This window comes from Peromyscus maniculatus, chromosome 11, assembly GCF_049852395.1.
Source record: "Peromyscus maniculatus bairdii isolate BWxNUB_F1_BW_parent chromosome 11, HU_Pman_BW_mat_3.1, whole genome shotgun sequence".
Classification (NCBI taxonomy): domain Eukaryota; kingdom Metazoa; phylum Chordata; class Mammalia; order Rodentia; family Cricetidae; genus Peromyscus; species Peromyscus maniculatus.
Genome location: NC_134862.1, coordinates 26,669,139 through 26,692,432, shown reverse-complemented (window position 1 = coordinate 26,692,432; position 23,294 = coordinate 26,669,139). Strand labels below are relative to the sequence as shown.

Below are 23,294 nucleotides of genomic sequence, written 5' to 3'. Positions count from 1 at the left end.
GCAATAGCTTGTAATGATGGCTCCTGACAAAAACACTAGAGGCTAAAGAGTGGAAGCTTGGCAAGAACATGCTGAAAGAGCAAGTGGGTGTGTTGGGGGTCTGGGAGTAAAGAGCAGAATCAGTCCAGAGTAAAGCATGCCCGAAGCCCCATTTAGAAACATGATACTTTCTAATCGTGGGAGTTAGCTTTAATTGCCAACTTTATACAACCAAGAATTATTAACTGAAAAGAATATCTTGATGAGAGATTGACTACACTGCCTTGGCCTAGGGATATGTCTCTTGGTGACTATTTTAATTAATGTTGGAATACTCAATCTACTATAGGAACCACTGTTCACCAGGTAGGGAATCCTGAACTGTGTAAGAGTAGAGAAATTGAATTGAGCATAAGCAAGCAAACATGCACACATTTATTTTTATCTGATTCTGACTGTGGATCTGATATGACTAGCTGCTTCAAACTTTTGCCTCTGTGACTTCCCTGAAATGAAAGCACAATATCCTGGAATTCTAAGCTAAAGAAATTCTTTCTTCCCTATGTTACTTTTTGTCTGAGTGTTTCTTTATCACAGCAGCATAAAAGAGATGTGTAGGGTATAGTGATAGAATGATTAAAGAAAATCATTTATTAACGTCTGAAAGGCAATTCTGATAACTCTAAATGTCACACCACTTTCACTGTTATTTGATACTTATTAGTTTATTGTCAGTCCTGCCTATAGTTATAACCTACATTTTAAAATAAATTATTTGTGTGTTTGTATGTGTGTTTGCATGCATATGTTTGTGTTAGTTCAAGTGCCTACAAAGGCCAGAAGAGTAGAAGAGGTTGTTGGATTCCCTGGAGCTGGAGTTACAGATGGTTGTGAGCTCATTCATGTGGGTGCTGGTAAATCCTCTGGAGAGAACATGTGCTTTTAATCACTGATATATTTCTTCAAACACAGCCCACACTTTTATAGAGGCAGAATGCCTAGGTTTTGAAGTGTTTTAGGACAATTGGAGAGAAATAGACCTAATGGCTAGAAAATAACAGAAAGCCATCTGTGAACAAATGAAGTAAGAGCTGGTACCTTAAGAAAACACCATAGACTAGTACTTATACATAGTAGAAATTTTTTTCTGAGTTCTGCAGTCAGGTCCATCCAACAATGTAGTTCCAATAGATTCAGCGATAGCTTGTTTTCTGCCCTAAGATGGAATTTCTTCCAAACCTTCACACAATAAAGTTTGTACACATGTACACACACATGCACACGCACACACACACACACACACACACACACAGAGAGAGAGAGAGAGAGAGAGAGAGAGAGAGAGAGAGAGAGAGAGCACACAGAGACAGAGAGAGAAAGAGAAGAAATAAAAACTTTGCCTTTGCTGTAGTTATACAGTTGCAACACATGAGTTTTGGAGGGCACATGCATTCAGACCACATTAGGTGGCTTTGCTATGAAAGGTGGTAGTGATTGGGATGCTCGGAGGATAATTCAGAACTCTATCTGAACTTCTTATAATTTGTACACGATAATCTTTTAGAATCAGTGGGCTGGAATAGAGTTCTAGAGTTTTCAAGTATTGGCATTCTGGGCTACATGATTTTTCATTGGGATTAGGAGCTGCTTGTTGAATTATAAGGTGTTTAACAGCAACTCTGGCCAGTACTCACTGAAGGCCTGCAGCACCCTATCCATACCACATCAGTTAAAATAATTAAACAATACTTTACATGATGTTAAATGTATCCCAGTTGGCAAAAGTACTCTATACTTAGAAACATAAGTGTGTGTGTGTGTGTGTGTGTGTGTGTGTGTGTGTGCGCGCGCGCGTGCGCACTCCTTCAGTGGGGGAAATTGAAAAACAGAACAGTGGAAAGAAGTGGCCTGGAAATCCACCTTGTGATACCTTTGAAAACTTGATTGAATTTTTCCCTCATAGAAAAAGCAAAATCATGTGTAAGAAAACGTAATTGCCATACTTTTTCCCCCCTCATTTACAAATTCAAAACTTTAACTTAAAGGAAAAACTTCTTTTCTTAGAATTTGGATTTGGTAAGGAATTTTTGTTATGTTTATTTTTTACTTTTATAAACATCCATCACACTGATCCTTGTGCAGTTGGGTAAGCACACTCAAATTACACATCTCCATCACACTGATCCCTGTGCAGTTGGGTAAGCACACTCAAATTACACATCTTCATTAGAAATTCTGCAGGCAAAATTCCTGTCATTTTGACATTTTTGGTATTCAGAACAATTGCTAACAGAATATTTCAAGATGCTACTCTCTAATTTAAATCTGTAGTTTGGGTGTGGCCTATTACAGTTGGCCCACTGACTTTTGGTACCCCTTTCTATGCAGTCACTGATACTAAATCCCTTCACTCATGGCAAGCACTACTTCAAATATTGCTAGCAGATCAATCTACCATATCCTGGCCCTGGTAAGTGGTCCAAAATATCTGTTCAATCTTCAAAATCTAATAGAAGAATAGCAAATCCATTTCTAAGGTCCCAGTGTTTGTATTTTGCAACCCTGTGTGGTGATATTTTATTTGTACTGAAATGTGATTTTAATTTTATGTTAATAAATAAAGTTGCCCTGGGGTCAGAGCTATTAGAGCCATAGTAAGAGCGTGGTGGTTAGAAGAGCTAGGTAGATTTCTGTGTGTTCAGGGATACAGCCAGTATTGGAGACATACGCCTTTAAGACCTGGAGGGCGGTACTTACAGGCAGTGATGAGGCAGTCATGTGGTTGGGTTTACAACCAATGAGAAGACAGAACAGAAAGATTATTTAAACAGGGACACAGGAAGTACCTCCCTCTCTCGGGGAAGCTAGGAGCACTGCAGGAGGTAAGATTTTATCTCTGAGCTCTGACCTCTCGGCTTTTCTCTTTTACCTTGGCTCTGTGTTTCTTATTTTAATAATACGATTGGTTACATCTACATCTGGCGCCCAAGTGACAAGAATCCATTAAAAACTGCTTGGGGCTGGCTCCCTAGCCGGAGCAGCCGGCTCCCTAGCCCCGGCCCAGGTCTGGGCTCAGGCTGGACTGTGAGCTGCTTGCTTAAAGCCAGTGCTACAAACAGCTCAGGCCTGCCCTGCTAAACAGGGCCCCTGGCTGTAAAGCCAAGCCTTGATTCGGCTCAAGAGGGAACAAGTGGCTGGCTTTAAGCTTTAGCCGGCTACCCCTTCGCTTTCACTTTCACTTTCACTTTCGCTTTCGCTTTCTCTCTGTCTCTCTGTTTCTCTCTCTCTCTCTCTCTCTCTGGATTTACACCTAGGACTCTAGGTGGCTGTTTTGAAATTCGCTCGGATTTCTACTGTTCTATGCAGATTTGGTAAGTCATAAAGGAAACTATTTAAAAGACAAATTTTTTCCACATTTAAAAAAAAATGGGTTTCCTGTGTACATTGGAAGAAAATTGGGTTTTGTTTGAAATTTTAGGCAGTCTGACAATGGAACAACTATATGAAAAGATTAGTATTATGGGAATTATGCAGTTAATCACCATGCTTATTCTCATTTTACTATTTAAAAAGATAGTCGATTTAAGTGCCAGGATAACAGCTTTAGAAAAACCTGTTAATTTTAACAGTGAAGTTGGTTCAAGTTTGGATCATAAGGTTACAGAAAGAAAGCCTGTTTTCACACAATCATCCTTAATTTATCCTGTAACCGTACAGCAGATGCCTGATCAAATGGCTACACAAAATATCTGGGCTCCAATTGAACTGATGGATTTTAAAAGGTTTAAGGAGGCAATAGTATCTTATGGCATGCATTCCCCATATGTAAAGCAAATGTTAAACTCTTGGTCAACATATAATAGGATTATACCACAGGACTGGCGGGACCTTGCACAAGCTGTTCTGGAACCCAGCCAGAGAATTCAATTTCTAATGTGGTTTAAGGAGGAAGCTAGAAACGTAGAAACACAATGGAGGGATAAAGGAATACAAGTTTGTCAGGATCAGCTTATTGGAGAAGGCCAATATGCTTCAATACAAACACAATGTTTATATGATGTTCAAACTGTAATTTTATGTCGAATGGCAGCCTTGAATGCATGGGACAGAGTTGATGAACCAGGAAAAAAACCTGAGTCATTCACAAAGGTTATGCAAGGCCCAAAAGAATCTTTCACAGATTTTTTAGAAAGACTGGCTTCAGAAGTAAACAGAATGGTCTCAGGATCAGAAGCTAGTAAGGCAATAATTGAAGCTTTGGCATTTGAGAATGCGAATGCAGCATGCAAAAGAATAATCAGGCCGTTAAGGGCAAGATCTGCACCTTTGGAAGATTGGATTAGAGAAACAATTAATGTTGAGGTTGATGAGCATGATACGTGGGTAGGAGAAGTAATTTCAAAAGGTTTGAGGAGTGTTAGATGTTTTGGGTGTGGAAAGCAAGGACATTTTAAAAGGGACTGTAAACAGGTCATTCCTAGAAGCAATGTTTCTTCAAGGAACAATGGCAACAGAATGCCCCTTCCTTCTGGAGTATGCAGAAGGTGTGGTAAGGGAAAACACTGGACCAATGAATATAGATCAACAAAGGACAGACAGGGTAATCCTTTGCCTCAGTTTTCGGGAAACTCCCGGAGGGGCCTCATGCAGGCCCCCATAGCAAAACCAGTTCAAACCTTTCCTGCAGCTGTAGAGGAAATCCCTGCTCTGAGCGATTAAATAACCAAATGACTATTGGAATAAATCATGCTGGTCAGGATGATGAAAAAGAGAGAATAGAAAATTCAGGAGAAAACATAAAGAAAATTTTTTGGCAAACTTCTATTAATGAACAGAGACCAAAATTAACGATAAAAATAAATGGTGTTTTGTTGTCTGGTCTGGTAGACACAGGTGCGGACATTACCATAATTGCACCAGAATTTTGGCATCCAGCTTGGCCTCTTCAAGAGGTAAACGTTCAACTGTTAGGAATTGGGACATTATCTGGAGTGAAACAGAGTGCAAGATGGCTGGAATGTATAGGTCCAGAAGGACAGAGAGGAAAATTAAAACCATATGTCGCTAACATAGCTATGAACCTGTGGGGTCGAGACTTGTTGCAACAATGGAATACTCAGATTAAAATCCCTCCAATCTCAGAAACAAATCATAAACTAGCACATGTTTCTGAGAGAAATATTAGAAGGCATTATTTTGAGTGGTCACCAGCCATCCATATTATACAAGAACAGGGCACAAGAACTGATAATCCTCCAAAAATACCAACAGCTCTACCTTTAAAATGGTTAACAGACAAGCCTGTATGGGTTCAGCAATGGCCTTTAACAACAGAGAAACTCCAGGCTTTAGAAGAGCTGGTAGAAGAACAGCTAAATGCTCAGCATATTGAACAGTCAACCAGCCCTTGGAATTCTCCTGTATTTGTTATTAAAAAGAAATCTGGTAAATGGAGAATGGTAACAGACCTTAGAGCAATTAACAAAGTAATTCAGCCGATGGGCTCTCTACAATCTGGAATTCCTTTGCCTAGTCTGTTACCAAAAGGATGGCCTCTCATAGTTATTGATTTAAAAGACTGTTTCTTTTCAATACCCTTACAAGAAAAAGACAGAGAAAGATTTGCTTTCACAGTGCCTACTTATAATAATTCTCAACCGGTTAAAAGATTTCAATGGAGGGTCCTCCCACAGGGAATGTTAAATAGCCCAACTCTGTGCCAATATTTTGTACAACAGCCATTGGAAGTGATACGTAAAAAATTTCCTAAATCTATAATTTGTCATTATATGGATGATATTTTACTAGCTGACTCAAATGCAGATACTTTAGAAAGAATGTTTGAAGAAGTAAAGAAAATTTTGCCTTGCTGGGGATTACAAATTGCTCCTGAAAAAATACAAAGAGGGGATTCTATTAATTATTTAGGATATAAAATAGAGCTACAAAAAATTAGACCCCAAAAGGTGCAAATTCGGAGAGATAGACTACAGACTCTTAATGACTTTCAAAGATTATTTGGAGATATTTCTCATCTACGAACTATTGTTGGGGTAAAAAATGATGAACTGACTAATTTGTTCAAAACCTTAGAAGGTGACAAGGACTTAAATAGTCCAAGAGAATTATCACCTGAAGCTGAGAAAGAATTGGCCTTGGTAGAAAAGAAAGTACATGAAGGGACCGTGGATCGTATTGATCCAAAGCTGGATTGCATTTTGGTTATTTTACCTTCTAGGCATTCTCCTACTGGAATATTAATGCAGAGGGAAGATATTATATTGGAATGGATATTTTTACCAAATAAACCAAATAAAAAATTAAAAACTTATGGGGAAAAAATCTCTGACTTGATTTGGAAAGGAAAATTGAGACTTCGTCAATTAGCAGGAATAGACCCAGCAGAAATTGTCGTACCTTTAACTAAGGAGGACATTGAAAAATTATGGACAGAAAGTGAACCTTGGCAAAGAGCTTGCAGTAATTTTTTGGGAGAAATTAACAGCAAATATCCCAAAAGCAACAGAATTGATTTTATAAAGAGAGCTGATTGGATCTTGCCTCGAATTGTACGGCAAAAACCCATATCTGGAGTTCGTACATTTTATACAGATGCCAACAAACAAGGAAAGGCAGGTTACAAATCAGAAAATTTAAGTAAAGTGGTTCAAAGTCCTTATAATTCAGTGCAAAAATCAGAATTGTATGCTATTCTGTTGGTATTAATGGATTTTTCAGAACCTCTCAACATAGTAACTGACTCTCAGTATGCTGAAAGAGTGGTATTACATATTGAGACTGCAGAATTTATCCCTGATGCTTCAGAATTAACTTCACTATTTATTCAATTACAAGATACAATCAGGAAAAGGAGTCATCCTTTATATATAACTCACATCCGATCTCATACTGGTCTGCCAGGCCCTCTAGCACAAGGCAATGATGAGATTGATAAATTATTGATAGGAAATGTGCTGGAGGCCTCAGAATTTCATAAAAAACATCATGTCAATAGTAAAGGTTTAAAAAAGGATTTTTCCATAACCTGGCAACAAGCCAAAGAAATAGTAAAGAAATGTCCTACTTGTTCCTTCTATAATCAAACGCCATTACCAGCAGGATGTAACCCAAAGGGTACTCAGAGAAATGAAATCTGGCAGATGGATGTGTTTCACTTTGCAGAATTTGGAAAACTGAAATATGTACACCACACTATCGATACTTATTCAGGATTTCAATGGGCAACTGCTCTGAGTTCTGAAAAAGCTGATTCTGTAATCACTCATTTGCTAGAAGTTATGGCCATCATGGGTATACCTGCACAAATTAAAACTGACAATGCTCCATCATATGTCTCTGTTAAAATGAAACAGTTTTTTGATTATTACAAAATAAAGCATATTACAGGTATACCACATAATCCTACAGGTCAAGCAGTTATAGAAAGATCAAACAGAACACTAAAGGATATGCTAAATAAACAGAAAGGAGTAACAAAAACCCCCAGAAATAGACTGCATAATGCTCTATTAACTTTGAATTTTCTGAATGCCAATGAGAAAGGAACAACAGCTGCAGAGAGACATTGGGTAATAGAAAAAACTACAGAATTAAATCAGCCTATATACTTTAAGGATGTGCTGACCTCAGAATGGAAGCCAGGGTATGTATTACGTTGGGGACGAGGTTTTGCTTTTGTTTCTACAGGAGAAGATAAGCTGTGGGTACCATCAAAATTGATAAAGGTTCGATTTGAACAAGAGAAACCTCTTAATTAGAGGAGGTGATAGTTCATCAATCACCATGAACATCCAATTTAAACTAACTTGTACCTGTAACACATGTCTTTTCATTTAATCAGATAATAACTTGCCAAAAAGGAACATCCCCAAAATTAGTCTTGGGGGAATGTTTTTGTTTTTGTCTTTTAGGAGAATGAAGGTTAAGGAATCTGAAGGACACAAGACAAATGAGACAACTGAAGAAAAGGGACAAATCATCTATCCCAGGAAACAGAGTATATGGGAGTATATGGCATATGGGTATATATTATCTAAAAAATTTTATGTCTTCTTAAATGTTTGTTTCTGCTTTTCTCTAAAGATTTAACACTATTGGTTTTCTAATAGTCCCAGTTCAATTAAAATTTAAAGCTGACTTTGGAGTTGGAGAATGGCTCTCTCCTTCTTCAAACTCAAGCATGTTGTTTAAAGGAAAATGCAAACTCCCTGTATCATGCCAGAAAGAGCCATTTTCTGCTATGGGACAGGACAAAAGCCAAATTAATTAAGGGACTATTCTATTACTAATCTCAACTCTTTGATTCTATTCTGATTCTTTAAACTTTTCTTAAAGTATAAATTTTATATCAAAATTTACAAGATTAATATATATACATTTTAAACTTTGTTAAGATATGAATGGTCATATAGAGTACTATCTAATTCTAGAAAAAAGGCTTCAATTAGCTGCATATATATGTCTTTGTGTTCGAGTCTCTTATCAGTTTTCTGCAGGAAATCACGTCCAGGCCTAACATCAACTGAAGTCTCCGGAAAGAAGATGGGGCCCAACAACAACAACAACAACAACAACAACAATTCCACGTGGACAATAATAATATCACTGAACTGACAAACATCATCTATAGATCAGCTTTGAACTACAAGGTGCTCAGAGCAATTTTGAGATGACTAGCTGAGATGATCCAGTCTCAAAGACTACTTGAATAAGGACTTGAGATAAACCGTGAACTTTGGCTTTATACACAGACTGGATAATAATGAAGGATATAGTTACCTTTCCTAGAATTTGACAATTAACCTAAACTTTTCTTTCAGGATAAAGATAACTTCGCCCATACCCAGCAGGAAGCAATTTTAAGAATATGACACCCACATTGCCAAAGAAGTGGTGTGGGGCGGGTGGTTTTTTGGTTCTTTTAATGGGTTTTGGGTCTGGGATAATTTTCATTATTTAGGGGGGTAGGTTACAAGTTGTCAAGGGTTAGGAAAAAGGCTAAGCAAAGGAGATTAGATTTAAGGTTCTTGTTTAAAAAAAAAAAAAGAAAGAAAGAAAAGAAAAAGACAATTACTAGTTTTAAATACTTTACATTATTACCAACTATTAGGATATAAAGAAATGAAAGTTAGTAGTTAGACATTACAATAGAAATTGTAGTCATATTAGGTATGTTTTAAAAATTGAGCAGATGTATTTTAGACAGGTCATCTTCAAACCCTTCAGAGATCTACAGAATATGGCATTTAAAATGTTTTAATAACTTAGAAATTTTTCTTTTTTGAGACATGTCGGCTCCTGGCAGTACCAATCTACTTCAGAGAAAATATGGGCATTGAAGAAACTGCATATGGAGTTAAGTTTCATTGTGGCAAAAGTTAGCCACTGGACAACAAAGTATCCTCAAATCAACAGAAAAAATGGACAGACAGAACACGAAACAAAGGACTACCAATTCCTGCCAAAACAAGTGTGGTTATGGCTTTATCAAAAGGCATCTTCTGAGGCCAGGACAATATGGCACCATCCCTAAAGTGGCCTTCACAATCTGGAAAAGGTACAGTACCCTTTTCTTCGAAGGCAGCTGAACAGGCAGTGGGCCGATGGCTTCTGTTGTGCAATGGAACAGCAACTGAAAGCTCACGCCTCTCAATAGTAGACTGGCATTTAATAGAGGGATGTGGAGAAGGGCATGCTTAGATGAAGCCATATATACACAGCCAAGAAGAATGGACAGCTGAATTCAAAAACCATCAACAATTTCCAGAATTTAAAATCCTGAATCATGACATGACACTAATGGAATTCAGGTGTTTCTGGTACATGGACTGCTCTCACCCAGTGTGAGGTTGAACTGTTGACCTTGTGTACAACCTACTTCACAAATGAGTCTGTCAGATACCATAAGCCTATAGGCTGAAGATGATGCCCCAACACTGTGGAGAAACCTCAGGTGACTGTCCAGGCAGCTGGCTGTTTCTGTCAACTCACAAAATTTTTGGAAGTTGCTTTTGTGCACTTCCTGTTTTTATTTTTGTTAGCTAATATTATTTCCTTCTTGGGTCTCTGAGGGAGTTGAAGATTAGTTAGTTATAGTTGAAGATTAATTAGGATAGAAAGTGAATTAGATACATTTTGGACTTACTAAAATAGGATAGATAAGGGAATTATTTTCTCTGATTTGTCAAATACAAATGGACTAGACATCGTTTAGGTATTTGTTACTTGTATATATTGTATATAGTTATTGTACTTTTGTATATAGTTTTTCTTTTGTTAGTTATAACCTTTTGCCTTTTTTCTTTTTATTAAAATAGAAAAGGGGAAATGTGGCGATATTTTATTTGTACTGAAATGTGATTTTAATTTTATGTTAATAAATAAAGTTGCCCTGGGGTCAGAGCTATTAGAGCCATAGTAAGAGCGTGGTGGTTAGAAGAGCTAGGTAGATTTCTGTGTGTTCAGGGATACAGCCAGTATTGGAGACATACGCCTTTAAGACCTGGAGGGCGGTACTTACAGGCAGTGATGAGGCAGTCATGTGGTTGGGTTTACAACCAATGAGAAGACAGAACAGAAAGATTATTTAAACAGGGACACAGGAAGTACCTCCCTCTCTCGGGGAAGCTAGGAGCACTGCAGGAGGTAAGATTTTATCTCTGAGCTCTGACCTCTCGGCTTTTCTCTTTTACCTTGGCTCTGTGTTTCTTATTTTAATAATACGATTGGTTACATCTACAACCCTGCACACTGAATATGTGCCTGGTTTAGTGCAATATTTACCTAAATTGTACTAGTATTAATAAAAATTCAGGAGTCAGAAATTGAGGTAAAAACCTGATAAAAACATGGAACAGCAAAAAGGTGATTGGCTGACCCTACTCGCAAAGTTTTCCATATCCAAATGCCCCAGAAATCCCCCTCAGTCCCTTCTTCTCTCTTCCTGTCCCTTTCTTTCCAAATTCCTCAGATCTCTAACATCTCTATGGTAAATCCTGGCCCTCTAATCACTGACTACATCCTTGACCAATGTGGCTTTATTGGCACTGTGGAGTAGCAGTGTGAACAATTCTCCTTCAACAGTTTGGTGCTGGGTGAAGATAAAATGATTCTTGGATTCTTGATCCTAGTTATTAAGTCAACCAAAATAATAGATATGGGCAAAAAATATTCCAGCCTAGGAATTTTATGTAATTACTGGTTTGTTTTATTGTTTGCATTTTATTGTTCTTTATGACTGTGTAGTATTTAACTTACATTGTAAATCTAAGAACATGAATTGACCTATCTTAGAAATAAAATTATTTCTAATAATCATTTTAAAAGGTTGGCTTACTACCCAATCCTACATATCACTGCATAATTAAGTTACCCTCAAGACAAATACCCAAGTATAGGTTATACAGAAACAAATACCACAACACATAAGAAAAAGAGCTTCTAAATTTAGCTACTCTCTTTAGACTTTTACATCATTCTCTCTTCCACTTTAAATGGGGGTAGTGATATATGCTCAACTTTCAACATGCTCAATCCAAAGTGCTGGCCTCTGGAAAATATATCAAGGGAGGGATGGACAGAGAATAGAAAGGAGGGAAAGAGAGAAAAACAGAGGCAGGGAAGAAGGAAGACAGGGTCAGAGGGAGAGAGAGAAAGCAAAAGTAGAAGGGCACAGAGAGGGAATGGGGAGAGAAAACAATTAAAGGAAGGGAGGAATGAAGGAAGGGCTGGAGGAACACGTATATAGAGAACAAGAAGGAAAAGAAAGACTTCAGGGTGGGGGACAGGTCATCTATTCCAGAAAACACTGTCTCTATTATTTTTAGTTGGGTACTTGAAAGTTGGTTAAAAGATATGCAAATAAAGAAAATGGATTTTCATAATATTTGAAATCACTGCATAAAATCTCATGTAGATTTAACATCCCTTTATATAGAAAGGAATCCCCAGAGCAATACTCTGTACTATACTTCATTTTCATTAAAATAAGATACTGTTCTAGGATTCTGAATTTAGCAGCTGTTGGTATATGTATCTCTTGCTACACTCATGAAGGATTTTTAATGTACAATAACATAGACTATACCTCACTTCTTCTATGGTTGGATGCATTATTTATAATTTATTAACTTTGTAGCATCTTCATGTGCATGGAAGTCATAATTGGAGCTATTCATTTTTAGTTCATAGGAAACAAGACTCTCTTCATTTTTAATAGTGCCATTTACCTACCAGCCTTTCTGAAAGGGATTTGAATCGTTTATCTGTTTTATTTCAGTGCACTCAGACGTCAGAACTGTGAGAAGATTCGTGTTCAAAACGAATCATCCTGAAAGCTCATCTGAGAATGCTGGGAACTTAGCTACATCCCCACAGCTTAGTTCCAGATGTGTGTATGGCTCGGAAATAAAAAAAAAAAAAAAAAAAAAAAAGAAAAAAACCTCAATATCTAAGCATGGGATTCATTTATTGGTGAAGTGAAAATTAGCATTTTGATGATAATAAATCAGAAAATACAATGATTGGATGAAAACTTTGTGTGACAGCTGTTTTTCTGACACTAATACTTCCTGATTCTGGTAGCCTTCACATCACAGGGCTCTGTGCAACCACAAGATGAAATTACTTTGTGTTTATATCTTGTTTTAAGAAACATCTACCAACTGTTTTTTATGAACACTGACTTCTTGATAGAAAATGGAGTCTGATGTCCATGATGTCAGAACTCCCTACTCTCACATAAGGAAGTGAGTGTTCTGCAATCTGGCATGATGAAGACAATCCAACTGTTTGTGAGAAGTTCTCTGCAAGGAAGATCTTTGTTTTAGAGCAACTTTTAGTAAAGGTCATAAGTTCATTCAAGCTAAACTGTTAAAAGATCAACTCATTTTAAACCCAGCTGTTACAAAAGTACTAGCTATCCATGGCCAGATAGATTCTCATGTAGAGCAGAGTAGTGAACCAAGTGAGACAGTAATCCATAGAACAATTTAGAAACCCACACAAGAAAAATGAATATCGTTGTGTTGAAATAGTTTGGTCTAGAAAACTGATAAGGAATTTAAAGATATTAACTCTGACCAGGATAAGAAAAATCCATTCAGAAAAAAAAATTGCAGCCACTACGTGGGGGTGATTGGGTAGTAGACACTGAGGAAGCCACAGAATACATACAATTACTGAAGGGCCAAAGCAAAACTTACTTTGGCTATTGGACTGGGACAAATGTTAATTGTGTTTTGTTTATAATTACAGGCTCTCAAATTAACTCTGGTGGTAAAGTTACCTTTGCTTCTTACCAGGATGTTATTCAAGCACCTAGCTTCCTCTCCCACCTCCCCCATGAATACAGCTGTGCATTTTAGTCAATAATAAGGGTTAGAAGGAAACTGGAGTGTAACTAATCCCCAACCGTAATGAAATTTTCATCTGTGAAGCTTGACAGCTCCTTGTATTATTATGGCCAAGTTATTGGCCAGACTGTCTGTTGGCCTACGTCCAAGTGTAATCTACACTCCGTGGAAAATGCTCGAGTGAGTACAACAGGAACCATAGCCCAACCTGTTTTGCAATTGAATTCCCAAGCTTCAACTTACACACACACATGTGGTGGTAGTATGCCAGTAAGGGTTCTCTACATGGGCTTTTACTGACTGCTGATTCCGACTTCTTTCATCAGATTCCTTCATGCCTGTTGCCCCATAGTTGTTCCTATTTACACTCCAGCAGAAGCTTTCAATCAGTAGAGCCGACTAGTTCATTTCGCTGTTGAAATTGTTCCCAGTATATTAATCTGGATATTTGGTTTTGTTTTTCTATGACAGCAATCTCAGCCAGTGTGCCTTAGGGTCCCAAAAAAGTGCTTTTCCAATCCTTTCTCAGCTCTTAAGGGTAACTGATTTTTCTAGTCTTTCCGCTGTCGTCACCCATCCCATCCCCCGAGTGTCTCTGATTATTTGTAATTACAACTCCTTTATGCCACATTTAGATGTTTTACAGTTGTCTTTGTTCGATAACCAGAAAGTCAGAACATAAACAAGCCCAGACAGATCTTCAATAAAGGGGCTTCTAAACTTCCACCAAATCTAGTCGAGTTGTTCCTATAGCGGCTGCCAAGCCGACCAGACTCACACTCAGGGAGTCTCCTTCCTCAGGAGCTCCAGCAGCACGGGGTCCCCTGAGCCACCGCCCGCCTCCTGGCGCAGTGCGCGCAGCGCTCAGGCCTTCTCCTGGGCCTCACGGGTCTCTGTAGCACCCGCCCCCGCTCGCAGGCCGGGCGCCGCGCGGCTCCCTCTCCCCCAAGACTCCGCCCCGATACGCCCCGCCCCCGGCACGCCTCTCTGGCCAGGCCCCGCCCCCGCCCTCGGGCCCTGGTCGCCTTTTCTCGCCCTCCGCGGATGGGCGACGGCAGCCAGCTCGGTGGAGCGCGGGCCCTGGCGACATCCGGGCCTTGGGTCGCCGCGCGCAGCTGAAGACAGCGCCTCCGCGCGCCCCCGCCCGCGGGTTGTCTTCCGCCACCGGAGCCGCCCCAGCGAGCGACCAGCGTTCCTCAGGGCGGGCGTGTCCGGGTGTGGGGACCTGGCCCTGAGGAGACCCCGGAGCTGAGGAGACGCCGGGGCTAAGGAGACCCCGGAGCTGAGGAGACGCCGGGGCTGAGGAGACCCCGGGACTGAGGAGAGCCCGCGCCGAGGAGACCCCGGGGCTGAGGAGACCCCGGGACTGAGGAGACCCCGCGCCGAGGAGACCCCGGGGCTGAGGAGACCCCGGGGCTGAGGAGACGCCGGGGCTGAGGAGACGCCGGGGCTGAGGAGACCCCGAGGCTGAGGAGACGCCGGGGCTGAGGAGACCCCGGGGCTGAGGAGACGCCGGGGCTGAGGAGACCCCGCGCCGAGGAGACCCCGGGGCTGAGGAGACCCCGCGCCGAGGAGACCCCGGCGCTGAGGAGACCAGGGGCGCATTGGAGACCCCGCGCCGAGGAGACCCCGCGCCGAGGAGACCCCGGCGCTGAGGAGACCCCGGCGCTGAGGAGACCAGGTGCGCATTGGAGACCCCGGCGCTGAGGAGACCCCGCGCTGAGGAGACCAGGTGCGCATTGGAGACCCCGCCCGGCAGCTGCCTGTGCAGTCCCCGCGTCGCCTGCGCAGCTCCTGGTCTCTGCAGGCCCGCCTCCCGACAACAGCAGTTTCTTGAGCTCCTTACCTTCGCCTGTGTTGGGGCCCAGCTCAGCTTGAAGACCCTGTCGCAGGCTTGAGGTAAGCCGACTTGGCCATCTAGATGTCTCCAGTCCCCACTTCGCAGTCACAGATCAGAAAGTGGGGAGCTGAGCAGAAGGGCGATGCGCTCTAAAGACACGAATTAAAATATGCAACAGGCGAGGAAGGTCAGGAGACTACTAGAAGTGTTTGTTTCCTACAGAAAGGAGGACTGAAACTTAGTGAGGTTCCTCCAAATCCAAGACGGGCTAAGGAGAGGCCTGTTCCTTAAACCTGAGTCTGATCGCCCTCTGGTGGCTCATGGTGAGGATGTTGCCGGCAGCTACAGGTGAGCAACTGAGTCAACGTTTCCTTTTCTCAGCCTCCTGCCCTGTCAGTCCTAATTTGTCTTCAGAAAAATGACTTTTCTCGTAAGCGATTTTCTAATTCATTAAAAGCTAAACTTTGAACCATAATTTGAAAGGGTCATTTTGACTTTTACCTTTCATAACCAAAATAACGAGAATATTTTATTCATTTTCATAATGATAACTTGTGAATAGAAACATGTTTAAATAGCTAAAGCTAACACATTAAGATATGAAGTATGTCTTGTAGTTGTTGCTTCTCTGCTAATATTAACTAGGATCCAAATGAGCATGAAAATATGGGGGGGGACGACATTAGAAAAGTTAAATTGCAAATAATATCAGGTGTTAACTGATTCTCACGTTTTTATTAAATGACTTAAACTGTTTAAATCATTAGTTAAACTCCACTCTCAGGATACCTGTAGCCTTTGAATTTTGCTTTGTTTTTGTTTTTGTTTTTTTCCACCCAGAGAGGAGTGACATGAAAAAGGAACAGAAAACAGTCTTCAGTGTTGCTGAAAGGGAAATTTTCTTTCCCAATTGGTGGTTATGATTTGAAGAGGAGCACCTAGAGACTGAAGAGCTTAGATTCCTCTAGAGGTGCAGATAAACATGATAAAAGGAAGATTTGGAAATACTTGAAAAAGATGTTTGAAGTGAAGGCAGAAATTTCGATCATGTTTATCAACCATGTAGGACTTTGAACACTTGTTCAGAATTTTTTCCTCCCCAAAATGGAAGAAGAAACAATTCACAAACCACAGTGCATAAGACTCTGAGAGAAAGAATAATGAAGTTTGGTCCCTCTGAGAATGACAGTACTTTATCATTTTCTTTTTGGGAACAAACAGAAACACCATGAATATGTGGTGAGCTAATCATGAAGGATGGTTTCTTGTTCTACATTCTACAAATGACTTTATTTGAATTTTGGGATTTTTTTTTCTCTCTTCTTCTCTGATTTTATATGTTAATTAGATTTACATAAAGGAAATAAATGCTGGATTCATGGTATTTTCTGACTACACTGCTGTTTTCTGTACATTATGGAGACATTGGAGGCATTCATATGTCTTGAAGTTTTATTTTTTGGAAGCCAAACTTTGCCGGGGACACAGAGATGTGATATAAGTTTTCCTTTCATAGCAACTTTCCTTGCTTTGGATGAGCTGAATGTCATCTGGATTTCACAGCCTATGAGGTATAAGGTCGGATTTATCTAGGACTTTAATATATATTATAATAACAAGATGAGAAACACATTAAACACTGTTTAACATGTATGCCTAAGGAAAAGATCTTCCTGATGGATCATGGCGTTAATGTTTACAGGACATTTCCTATTTTTAATATTGATGGTGTTTAGTTTTTCTACTTGTGAAGAATCTGTGAGCAATTACTCTGGATGGGCAGTTTTCACAGATGATATACAACAATTTAAGAATCATAAAGTACAAGATTTCAAGCCCAACCAAAAACTTCATCCAAATTTGTATTTTGATTCTGGGGATATACAAACAATGAGACAAAAATCTCGTACAAGCCATTTACATCTTTTTAGAGCTATCAAAAGTGCAGTGACAATTATGCTGTCTAATCCAACATACTACCTACCTCCACCCAAGCATGCTGATTTTGCTGCCAAGTGGAATGAAATATATGGTAATAATCTTCCTCCTTTAGCACTGTATTGTTTATTATGTCCAGAAGACAAAGTTGCCTTTGAATTTGTCTTGGAATACATGGACAGGATGGTTAGCTACAAAGACTGGCTAGTTGAGAATGCCCCAGGGGATGAGGTTCCAGTTGGTCATTCTTTAACAGGCTTTGCCACTGCCTTTGACTTTTTGTATAATCTGTTAAGTAATCATCGAAAACAAAAATACCTAGAAAAAATACGGATAGTTACTGAGGAAATGTATGAATATTCCAAGATTCGATCATGGGGCAAACAACTTCTTCATAACCACCAAGCTACAAATATGATAGCATTACTCATAGGGGCCTTGGTTGCTGGAGTAGATAAAGGATCTAAAACAAACATATGGAAACAAGATGTTGTTGATGTTATGGAAAAGACTATGTTTCTCTTGAATCATATTGTAGATGGCTCTTTGGATGAAGGTGTGGCCTATGGAAGCTATACCTCAAAATCAGTTACACAGTATGTTTTCTTGGCACAACGCCATTTTAACATCAACAACTTGGATAATAACTGGTTAAAAATGCACTTTTGGTTTTATTATGCTACACTTTTGCCAGGCTATCAAAGGACTATAGGTGTAGCAGATTCCAATTATAATTGGTTTTATGGGCCAGAGAGCCAGCTAGTTTTCTTGGATAAGTTCATTTTAAGAAATGGAGCTGGAAATTGGTTAGCTCAGCAAATTAGAAAGCATCGACCTAAGGATGGACCAATGGTTCCTTCCACTTCCCAAAGGTGGAGTACTCTTCATACTGAATACATCTGGTATGATCCAAAGCTTACCCCACAGCCTCCTGTTGACTTTGGCACAGCTAAAATGCACACATTTCCTAACTGGGGTGTTGTGACTTATGGAGCTGGACTGCCAAATACACAGACCAATACCTTTGTGTCTTTTAAATCTGGGAAACTGGGAGGACGAGCTGTGTATGACATAGTTCACTTTCAGCCATATTCCTGGATTGATGGATGGAGAAGCTTTAACCCAGGTCATGAACATCCAGATCAAAATTCATTTACTTTTGCTCCCAATGGGCAAGTATTTGTTTCTGAGGCTCTTTATGGACCAAAGTTGAGCCACCTTAACAATGTATTGGTGTTTGCCCCATCACCATCAAGCCAGTGTAATAAGCCCTGGGAAGGTCAACTGGGAGAATGTGCACAGTGGCTCAAGTGGACTGGTGAAGAGGTTGGTGATGCAGCTGGGGAAGTTATTACTGCTTCACAACATGGAGAAATGATGTTTGTGAGTGGGGAAGCAGTGTCTGCTTATTCTTCATCAATGAGACTAAAAAGTGTCTATCGTGCTTTACTTCTCTTAAATTCTCAAACTCTACTTGTTGTTGACCACATTGAAAGGCAGGAAACTTCCCCAATAAATTTGGTCAGTGCCTTCTTTCATAATTTGGATATTGATTTTAAATACATCCCATACAGGTTTATGAATAGGTATAATGGTGCCATGATGGATGTGTGGGATGCACACTATAAAATGTTTTGGTTTGACCATCATGGCAACACTCCTGTGGCTAATATACAGGAAGCAGAACAAGCTGCTGAATTTAAGAAAAGGTGGACTCAGTTTGTTAATGTTACATTTCATATGGAATCCACAATCACAAGAATTGCTTATGTATTTTATGGCCCATATATCAATGTTTCCAGCTGCAGATTTATTGACAGTTCCACTTCTGGACTTCAGATTTCTCTAAATGTCAATAATACTGAACATAGTGTTTCTGTTGTAACTGACTATCAAAACCTGAAGAGTAGATTCGATTACCTGGGATTTGGTGGTTTTGCCAGTGTGGCTAATCAAGGCCAAATAACCCGATTCGGTTTGGGGACTCAAGCAATAGTAAACCCTGTAAGATATGATAGAGTTATTTTCCCTTTTGGGTTTAAATTTAATATAGCAATTGGATTCATTTTGTGTATTAGTTTGGTTATTTTAACTCTTCAGTGGTGGTTCTACCTTTCTTTTAGAAAGTTAATGCGCTGTGTGTTAATGCTTGTTATTGCCTTGTGGTTTATTGAGCTTCTGGATGTGTGGAGCACTTGCACTCAGCCCATCTGTGCAAAATGGACAAGGACTGAAACCAAGGCAAATGAGAAGACCATAATTTCTGAAGGGAAGCATATAGATCTGCCTGATGTTGTTATTACCTCACTCCCTGGTTCAGGAGCTGACATTCTCAAACAGCTTTTTTTCAACAGTAGTGATTTTCTCTACATCAGAATCCCTACAGCCTACATTGATATTCCCGAAACTGAACTTGAAATTGACTCATTTGTAGATGCTTGTGAATGGAAAGTATCAGATATCCATACTGGGCATTTCCGTCTTCTTCGAGGGTGGCTCCTATCTTTGGTCCACGACACAAAACTGCACTTGCAAAACATTCATCTACATGAAACCAGTAGGAATAAACTGGTCCAATATTTTGCAGCTAATAAAGACAAAAAACGAAAATTGAAAAGGAGGGAGTCTTTGCAAGAACAAAGAAGTAGAATGAAAGGAGCTTTTGATAGAGATGCTGAATATATTAGGGCTTTGAGAAGACATCTTGTTTATTACCCAAGTGCTCGACCTGTGCTTAGTTTAAGTAGTGGTAGCTGGACATTGAAGCTTCATTTTTTTCAGGAAGTTTTAGGAACTTCGATGCGGGCATTGTACATAGTAAGAGACCCTCGAGCCTGGATCTATTCAATGCTATATGGTAGTAAACCAAGTCTTTATTCTTTGAAAAATGTACCAGAGCATTTAGCAAAATTGTTTAAAATAGAGGAAGGTAAAAGTAAATGTAACTTTAATTCAGGCTATGCTTTTGAGTATGAATCACTGAAGAAAGAATTAGAAACATCCCAATCAAATACTGTCTCCTTACTATCTCATTTGTGGCTAGCCAACACTGCAGCTGCTTTGAGAATAAATACAGATTTGCTGCCTACCAGCTACCAGCTGGTCAAGTTTGAAGATATTGTTCATTTTCCTCAAAAGACAACTGAAAGTATTTTTGCTTTCCTTGGAATTCCTTTGTCTCCTGCTAGTTTAAACCAAATATTGTTTGCCACTTCCACAAACCTTTTTTATCTTCCTTATGAGGGGGAAATATCACCATCTAATACTAATATTTGGAAAAAAAACTTGCCTAGAGATGAAATTAAACTAATTGAAAATATCTGCTGGACACTGATGGATCGTCTAGGATATCCAAAGTTTATGGACTAAATGCTGCAGGTCAGCAAATATTTGCACTAATGAGTCCCAACCTACTTTGTGGATATTAACTAGATAACTTTGTTTATTCTTGTACACTTGTGTATGTGTGGGGAGAGTGTGTGTGTTCAGTCTGTTATTTGCACAGAGAAATACTTTAAAATAATAGGCATCATATTTGGCCTAGCAGGATTTATTTTTATGTTACTACTTTCCTTGCCTTGGTTTCTGAATTTTTTTCTGCTAAAATGTTTGTGCTACAGAGGTATATATTATGGGGGTCTGGGAAGATGGGAAGATTTTAATGTACTTTTAACTTGCCTTCTTTGGTAACTGTGCTCATCTATCTTGGGACCTCAAACACTACAAAAGGCCTTGCAATTGCTGCTTTACCCAGTCATCTCTTGTTCTTAAGATAGACTACAAAAGGTTCCTTATCTTTTGAAAGGTCTTCAATTACTTATCCTGCACAAAGGAAAATGAAATAAAAAAATTGAATTTCTTTTATTTTGTATAGTGTTCACTGAAATCACTGGGGAAACGAAAGTTTCTATTAGAATTTTTAGAAAATATAGAATAAAGGCTTATTTTTTCTTTTCTTTTCTTTTCTTACTCAAGAAATAAGACTGAACAGTGGATGCTGAAATTCAGTGAGTTGTTTTGGAAATGCTGCTCTTTTCAAAAGCTCATTTCCTCCCTGGAGATATGGCTGTTCACCATCACAGTATTCCCACCCTATCTAGCTTTTCTGTCATTGTCAACAAAACAGACAGTAGTTAGTAACTACAAAACTCCTAGCTTTGGAAGTCCCAACAACCTCTTCTGCTGATTAATTTTGTGTTAAAGACTGACACAGATTTATAATCAAATTTAGTTTTGTGGCATTACCATTCTATGACTCAAAGAAAGGAGCAGCAGTTTGCTGCCAGTGGTGAGTTTGTTGTTGTTGTTTTGGGTGGGGGTGGGGTGGGGTGGTGGTGGCATGGATTGGGGCTGGAAACAGGATTAGAAAGCTGCCTGACTTATCCTGTATCCTCTGAGTGAATTTACAGGCTGCCAATGTCTGCATAAATTGAAGCCAATTGAGAGATGATGTCAGAGGCATCTGTTCCCTTTACCATCTGCATCTTATTATAAATGTAGTGAACATAAAATGTGGTTCATTTTACTTGGTAGTTTCAGAAATCAAAAATGCTGTGCTATTAAAAGCCAGTAGAGTAATTACAATGTGTTGGGTGAACATTATCAGGCAGCATTGGGATTAGATGAGAATCTATGCAGATTGCAATCTTCTTCCTGATGTTTCAACTACAGTCTCCTCAAGTTCTCTAACATTTGGAGTCTGCCACTCTGACTTAAATAAAAGTGGTCCCCTCAGTAGTTTGTTATTCTATTTAAATGATACAATTTTTAGAGTGATAAAGCAGTGGATATGTTACATTCCAGCTGAATCTAACTTACCTCTCATTTCTTCTATTATGGCATGAATGGAGACTGTTACATGTCCCCCACATTTGGTCTTCCCCCATAGGACTCATAATTTTCCTCTCATGTTAAAATGAATAGAAATTAATATAGATTGAAGACTCAAATCTACATTTTCATTAGGATTACTCTATCTCAGGTTTGTCAGCAAACAAAATTGCTACATGGATGATAACACTATTTCCATTATTGGTCAGAGTCTCATTGCTTTCAATTTTTAGAATATGATCTTAGTCAGACCAAATAGGAAAGCTCTAGGGTGAAAGAGCACTACATCACACTAAAGTAAGAATTAGAATGGATACAGGCACAGAGAAGACAATGAGAGCTACTTCTGCCTTTTTTTTTTTTTTTTGAATATTGTACAAAAGGTACCCATGTACAGAAAGTGGTCAATAGATTATGTGGAGGAAAGGGAGAAGAAGAAAATATTTAGAAAATAAAGTGAGTAATTTTAAGAAACGATTTGGGAATGTTTTATTGATAAGTCACAGTGGAGCATAGCTTTCAGCTCCATAGAGCAATTCAGAGCTAAACTTTCTCACCTCAGCGGAAATATGAGACATCAGCCGTTTTCTTAGTTATTTCCATAATGAAAATATGAAGACTTTACAGATACCCTCAGAGGAGTATTGTATATGGGAAAGGGGACCACTGAATTTGCCTGCAAATGCTCATACCTAAGCCCTGCTGCCTTACAATTTGAGTACTTAAGGTGAGTGACATCTCTGGTACATCTTGGTTTTGAATACACTCTAAACTTATTACCAACTTTCAAATAAAATTATCATTTTTTTATTGCTTATGAAGAATAAGAGCCTTTTAAAATGTCCTGTCGTAAAAGCCACACCTTTATCCATGTCCTCAAACTTAAGCTTACTTGGTACAACTCATTAAAAATAATTTGGAATTATTGAGAAATTAGACTATCAACTGACAAAAGTAGGGAAACCAGTAATGCAGTGTTTAAACATTTCTAACAAGTACAGACTTGATCTAGATGAATAGAAAATAACCCATCCTAAAGCTAAACATAATTTAGAGTTCATTTTTTTTAGAAAAACTGGATGTTAAGTCTATGAATATGGTTAAATATATAATTTTTATCAAGAGGATACAATGACATGTACATATTAGGCCTCAATTACACATAATAACACACTTAGTTTCTTTAAACAAGCATAAGAATTAACTCCTAAGAATAAAGCAATCTTTTATCAAGTTTTGACAGATGTCAGGACCTGTCAAGCTACCCTCTACAAATGTCTTCTAAGAAACATTTTCTTGTCCCTCACATACTAGCTCACCTTAAATATTCTGAA

The 23,294-nt window shown here is 39.1% G+C and overlaps 1 protein-coding gene and 1 long non-coding RNA gene across 4 annotated transcripts in view; one reads left to right on the top strand and one right to left on the bottom strand.

The window, feature by feature from the left end:
• Positions 1 to 15,338, bottom strand: part of LOC107399636 (uncharacterized) — an 88,812-nt gene extending 73,474 nt beyond the window's left edge. For both annotated transcript variants that reach the window (XR_013043190.1, XR_006061902.2), the window contains exon 1: positions 15,199 to 15,338. This is a non-coding gene — a long non-coding RNA (uncharacterized LOC107399636). The remainder of the gene's footprint in view (positions 1 to 15,198) is intronic.
• On the top strand, positions 14,368 to 20,994 carry Dsel (dermatan sulfate epimerase like). 2 transcript variants are annotated; one of them, XM_006994513.4, is made up of 3 exons: positions 14,368 to 15,251; positions 15,415 to 15,540; positions 16,033 to 20,994. In XM_006994513.4, exon 3 carries the CDS (start codon positions 16,876 to 16,878, stop codon positions 20,497 to 20,499), a length of 3,624 nt encoding a protein of 1,207 aa, XP_006994575.1. In that variant the 5' UTR covers positions 14,368 to 15,251; positions 15,415 to 15,540; positions 16,033 to 16,875; the 3' UTR covers positions 20,500 to 20,994. The 2 variants fall into 2 exon arrangements, with proteins under 2 accessions (XP_006994575.1, XP_015843469.1); XM_015987983.3 differs by lacking the exon at positions 15,415 to 15,540.
• Positions 20,995 to 23,294: the final 2,300 nt, after the last annotated feature.